Here is a 6,294-nt window from a genome sequence, read left to right as displayed (position 1 = left end):
CTATGAGCAGAAATGTGATATAATACTCATCACTGTGTTTTTATGAGCTTCTAGCGAGCTGGAGGCGGAGTCCACCATGAACGGACAAACCCAACAGTGACTTTAGAGAGGAGCAGTGTGAACTATCAATGTTCTGAGAGGTTCAATCATTGTTTTGTGTAGATAGAGAAATGTATGTACGTTATATTTAGAATATTGTCACCTCTTTGACTAAACCAGTGTGTTTAACCAGTTATTTACCAACAGCAGAGCTAACGATGACTCGGCTACTTTCACAGTATTGACCGTCCGATTCACATTATAAACACAGAAAAAAGAAACGCTGAGTCAACCTTTTAAAGTCCATCATGAATCCAGTGAAGTGAAGAAACATCAGCTGTTTGTTCTTATCTGACGTTTCCTATTTTTTTGTTTCATGTCTTCTAAAGTAGTTTAACCTGAAATCTAACCGTCATAAAAGGTGAATATGTCACGTGACCTCCTCTTTATGAATTTTCTTACTTTAATAGTTTAATGCCTGATACCCAGAATGCTGTTTTAATAACTGATGTTTCTGATGTTTGTTGATCTGTAACTGAATCTTAAAGAACAGTCAGCTCTAGTGTGAACATCTGTCTTCAGTTCAACAGCTGGAACTTTATTTAAAACTCAACTTCAGAATCACATCAGTAACAAACTTTGATCAGTCAGTGGACAGTCTCCTGTCGTACTGTCTCCTGTCTCACTGTCGTACTGTCTCCCGTCGTACTGTCTCCTTTCGTCCTGTCTCACTGTCTCCTGTTTGACGGGGATTAGTTTTTCATCTCGGTACCTCCCCCCCGGGTGGTGCAGTTTGCTCCCACAGTCTGGATTACTGACTGAGACACAGACGGACAGATCTGTCCACAGTTTTGTTTATTAATTTTGTTATATTCATACACCAATAAAGAATAAAGCACAGTGTTCTCTCTAGTACAAAACACAATCTATGGAAAAGTGTCATATTTATTATTCCCAAGATTTTACCTCCTTAACTACTAATTCATTAATAATACAAGTTTAACATTAGTGCAGACACTAAATATGTATATACAAGATGATAGACAGCAATAAATACCATAATAAACTTGATGTTGCACAATTGTTTTTAAATATAATTATGTAAACATCATGAGACACTAACGTGACGGCCTCTCACACCATGTTACCGGGTCACTGTTCACCTGTACGAGTTTTCACCTGAAGCTCAGCAGCTCTTTAACAACGGTCAACGTTTATTGATCACCTTCAGATTTGAATTGAACCCGTTTGAACCCTAAAAACGTCTTTTGTGTTTCTTCGTCTGTGGTTTTCCAGCTGCTGGCTCCGTCCGTGGAGTGGTTGGACTACCTGTCTTACTCTCTGTCTCCTCTGGAGCTCAACGACACCGAACCCGTCGTCCTGTACGCCCGAGAGTATCTGCAGCAGGTGTCTGACCTCATCAACAAGACGGACCGCAGGTGAGTCCGGGATCACCTGCTGCCGTGTCCACCTACACACGGCAGCAGGTGTCTCACCTATCTACCTGTCTGTCTGTCTGTCTCCTAGTCTGCTAAACAACTACATGATGTGGACACTGGTTCAGAAGAGTGTGGCCAGTTTGGATCAACGCTTTGAGAACGCTCAGGACAAACTACTGGAGAGTCTCTACGGGACCAAGAAGGTACATCTACTTCTACTGGTACTACAAGTACTACTACTGTTACTGCTACAAATACTACAGACACTACTACCGTTACTGATCCAGTTATTTCTTCTTACTGTAGCAGGTACAAATACTTTTTAATACTACAGTAACGACGGTCGGTAATCCTCCTCCCAGTTCTGTTGAAGGAACTTTAACTGGTTTATCTGTATCCATTTATGCTTCTTACTGGTTTTAATGGGTTCTACTTGGAGTAACCAGTTTGAAGTGTTTCCACTGGGCTGTAATGGGTTTTTTGGCTGGTTCTGACCTGGTTTTGGAAGCTAAGCCTGTGCTGCTGTACTGGGGAAACTGGTTTCTTACTTCTGTTATTGGTTCTAACTTGTGTGCAACTAACTGGTCCGCTGTATCTGTAGTTGTACTGGCTCTAAATGGTTAACTCTAAGTGGTTCCAAATGTCTGTAATTGGTTCTTGTGGATCAATGCTGGTTTTAACTGGTTGAGGATTCCAGGAATCTTCCGCCCCCACCGTGCTACTGGAGACGCTAATGAATGGGCCAGTAGAAATTGGTTTTATTTACCTCTATCTGATATCAACTGGCTCCAACTGGTTTTGGAAACCAGGAAGGTTCCACCTCTGCTGGTACTAATGGGGAGATGAACCAGGTTCTAACTGGTATGTGCATGCCTCCAGCTCTCAGCTGATTTTGGGCCGGTGTGGATACCTATGGGTAACTGGTTCCAGCTGTCTGTACTTGGTCCTTACTGGTCTGCTACTTTCTATAACTTTTAATAAATGTCTGTAACTGGTTGTGGTCCGTTACAGTCCTGCACCCCACGCTGGCAGACCTGTATCGGGAACACTGACGACACCCTGGGCTTCGCTCTGGGAGCGCTCTTTGTTAAGGCCACCTTCGACAAGCACAGCAAAGAGATCGTAAGTCACAGAACTGAAACCTGAGGAAACACTGATCAAAAGATCCAGGTGGTCCAGGATCAGGTGCAGGTCTGACCTCCTGTCTCTTTCCCTCAGGCCGAGGAGATGATTAACGAGATCCGATCAGCATTTAAAGAAGCTCTGGACCGACTCAACTGGATGGACGACCACACGAGACAGGCTGCTAAAGACAAGGTATAGAGACAGGTGGACAGACAAGGGGACAGATAGGTGGACAGGTAGGTAGACAGACAGGTAGACAGACAAGTGGACAGGAAGGTAGACAGACGGGTAGATCAACAGGTAGACAGACATGTGGACCGACAGTGGGACAGATAGGAAGACAGACAGGGGGACATACAGGTAAAGAGACTGGTGCACAGACAGGTAGACTTACAGATGGACAAATAGGTAGACTGATAAGTGGACAGACAGGTGGAGGTAAGTGTGCTGATTGGTCTCATTGTCTCTGTTTGTCTCCATTAGGCAGATGCAATCTACGACATGATTGGTTTCCCAGAATTCATCCTGGACCCCAAAGAGCTGGACGACGTGTTTGACGGGGTGAGTGACAGCTGTCAATCATGTCTCATTCACCTGTAGACAGGAAGGACAGAGTGTCTCACTGTCTCACTGTGTTTTAGTATGACGTGTCCGACGACAGCTTCTTCCAGAACATGCTGAACTTCTACAACTTCTCCTCCCGAGTGATGGCCGACCAGCTGAGGAAGACTCCCAACAAAGACCAGTAATGATGATGAAGACCAGTAACACACACCAGCACAACCAGTCACATGCTTTATGAAACTATGGTTAAAGATGAGAAAAGATCTGTAGAGGAAACTGGTAGAACCACAGATTAACTCCTCTCCTCATCTCTTTTCCTTGTCTCCTCCTCTCAGGTGGAGTATGACTCCTCCCACAGTTAACGCCTACTACATGCCCACGAAGAACGGCATCGTCTTCCCTGCTGGGATACTGCAAGCTCCTTTCTACGCCCACGACCACCCCAAGTCTGTTTACCTCCACCTGTCTGTCTGTTAGGACATACTACACCTGTGAAATAGAAATCACTGATGAAGATGAAACCTGTCTCTTATACAAACGCATATTAACAAGAGACAGACTGGATAGTGATGAAGGTTCCTGCTCTCCAGAGGATGAACCTGTAGACTGTAATCACCTTCAGGATGAATGTTGTTTCAGTATTGAGCTCTGCAGCCTTTAGGGGGCGCTGTCAGTCTCTGGTTTCTGGACCCGTCTGGGTCTTGTATATAATACTTATATATCATATATAATATTTTGTGTCTGTTTTCAGGGCGTTGAACTTCGGTGGGATCGGGGTGGTGATGGGTCACGAGCTCACACACGCCTTCGATGATCAGGGTGAGTTTGAGTCCAGTTTACTTCCTGTCACATGATGTGTTCACTGCCCTCTGACTTTGGATGTAAATATGAGACTTGTGTTCAAAGATAAAGATGTTAACTGTTAGAATACTTTCAGATGGTACTTTATATTACATCTACATTAAAATGTGACTTTCCCAGTGGTGGTTAGTACGTTTTAAAGTGATTATGAGAGTCATGAGTTGATTTTATTTGAAATTAGACCAGAAATAAAAGAGAAATATAATGCAACAACAACTGTAGGAAACCTTCAGCAACTTCTTGGACTCGGGTAGAAATATCAGAGAGGGAACCTGGTTTGAAAGTTAATTTATTTACATTGAGACGGTTTCTTTGATGCTTCTTTGTGGTTTCTAGAGTTCTGGTTGTCAGTTTGATCTTCAGGGTTGTTATCAAGATGAACACTGTCTGCATATCAAATGATGTTGAGTTCTTTCACTTTAAACAATGAACTTTGGCCGACATGTTTGTTTCATGTGGATGTTTGTTCTTCACCATTAGTCAGAACTGAAGTGTATATATAGTATATGAAATAGAAGTGAATGCGTCACATGAACCTCTCAGACTTGAAGTCCTCTTGTTCATTGACGTGTCTCCTCTCTGCTGCCGTCAGGTCGTGAGTATGATAAAGAAGGAAACCTGAGGCCGTGGTGGCAGAACTCGTCGGTGGAGGCGTTTCGTCAGAGAACCGAGTGCATGATGGACCAGTACAACCACTACACCGTCAACGGAGAACACGTCAACGGGAAGCAGACGCTGGGGGAAAACATTGCGGACAACGGAGGACTGAAGGCGGCATACCATGTTAGTACGAACGTAGAATAACCAACTGAACCATGACTCGTATCAACCAAAACATACCGAGTTGGACTGTATCATGTGTCCACACCACACCGGGTCATGTTTGTTTACATAATCACAACTAAATGAATGTTTTTGACTTCAGGCCTATCGGTCGTGGGTCCAAAGGAACGGGGAGGAAAAGAGGCTTCCTGCCGTCAACCTGACCAACGATCAGCTCTTCTTCTTGGGATTCGCTCAGGTGAGTCAAACAAAAGCACCTCAGTCACCAGAACTGTGTCCCACAGGGTTCTGTACTGGTGTCCCACAGGGTTCTATCCTGGGCCCCTTCTGTTTCTATTAACAACCCACGTTCTGCTCATCCGGATGTCGACTCACGTTATACGCTGATGACACGGTGATTTATGTGCCGGCTTTAGTCATGCCTTAAATTAAACGTTAATGTTAGCTTAGCATGCTAAATAGCAGTGTGTACGATTTCTGCACCAGACAGACTGATGAGGTTCTCGTTAGAGATGTGCGTCAATAGTTGACTCGGTGATTTACCCTCGCTAGTAGCCAACAGAAATCCTAGTTGATAAACGTATTATTATTTATTATATTATAGTAATTTACACATTTAAATTACATGTGCTTACATATGCTATTACTGTTGCTGGGTTCAGTGGTCAGTCTGGTACTTTCTGCTCGACGGCCGGCATCACACGAAAACTAGCTTACTAGCTAGCTAGCCCATATGTTACAGACTAAAGCTAGCGACCTAGCTAGCGACCTAGCGTGCTATGGATCAATGAAGCAAGCTAACAAGCAAGTTGTATTGTTCCTATTGTTTGTATTCGTATTTTCATTATTGTGCAAATAAACCAAACTAAAGCTAACTGTTGCTCACAACGGCTGAGTGGTTCGAGCAAAAATACCCCACCACCCACCCACCCAATCAGGAAACAGCTGACCTATCACATGTCACGAAGGGAAATGAAGCGTGAAAAACAAAATTGTATTTTGTGTTTTCAGGTGTGGTGTTCGGTCCGAACCCCGGAGAGCGCTCACGAGGGTCTGGTGACCGACCCCCACAGCCCCCCCCGCTACCGGGTCATCGGCACGCTGGCCAACTCTCCGGACTTCAGCCGCCACTTCAACTGTCCCGTGGGGATGCCCATGAACACCGGGCGGCGCTGCGAGGTCTGGTAGACTGACCCAAGAGGGCCGGGGGGCGGGATCAGAGGGGGTGGGATCAGAGTGGCGGGTCTAATGAGCTCAGTCTGGTATTTAACATGTTAACGAGTCAGATTGTTAATTAGCCGGCTGGTTAGTGTCTTAATTAGAAAAGTTTATCAGGTGTTCGTGACGATGACGAGCTGTAATCTTCACCTTCATTCCTTTAATATAAATCTATTGATTAGAGACGATCAGACGGACTTTCTGTCTGGAATCTAAACGGACTCAGGTGGACTTCAGAGACCTGAAGGACTGATGATGACGAAGA

At 44.5% G+C, this 6,294-nt stretch overlaps 1 protein-coding gene across 1 annotated transcript in view; it reads left to right on the top strand.

The window, feature by feature from the left end:
- ece2b (endothelin converting enzyme 2b) overlaps window positions 1-5,999 on the top strand; it is a 30,302-nt gene extending 24,303 nt beyond the window's left edge. Inside the window, exons 9-19 of the mRNA XM_076082790.1 lie at window positions 1,336-1,478; window positions 1,567-1,681; window positions 2,490-2,600; window positions 2,697-2,795; window positions 3,087-3,164; window positions 3,245-3,348; window positions 3,503-3,613; window positions 3,919-3,986; window positions 4,621-4,811; window positions 4,954-5,049; window positions 5,823-5,999. Of these exons, the coding sequence (XP_075938905.1) occupies window positions 1,336-1,478; window positions 1,567-1,681; window positions 2,490-2,600; window positions 2,697-2,795; window positions 3,087-3,164; window positions 3,245-3,348; window positions 3,503-3,613; window positions 3,919-3,986; window positions 4,621-4,811; window positions 4,954-5,049; window positions 5,823-5,999 (1,293 nt within the window). The remainder of the gene's footprint in view (window positions 1-1,335; window positions 1,479-1,566; window positions 1,682-2,489; window positions 2,601-2,696; window positions 2,796-3,086; window positions 3,165-3,244; window positions 3,349-3,502; window positions 3,614-3,918; window positions 3,987-4,620; window positions 4,812-4,953; window positions 5,050-5,822) is intronic.
- The last annotated feature ends 295 nt before the right edge of the window (window positions 6,000-6,294 follow it).

This window comes from Anarhichas minor, unplaced genomic scaffold (assembly GCF_050575085.1).
Source record: "Anarhichas minor isolate MPS153535 unplaced genomic scaffold, ASM5057508v1 ptg000102l, whole genome shotgun sequence".
NCBI classification, from domain to species: Eukaryota; Metazoa; Chordata; class Actinopteri; order Perciformes; family Anarhichadidae; genus Anarhichas; species Anarhichas minor.
Note: the sequence above shows the minus strand (reverse complement) of the source record. Positions and strands in the feature narration are given on the sequence as shown.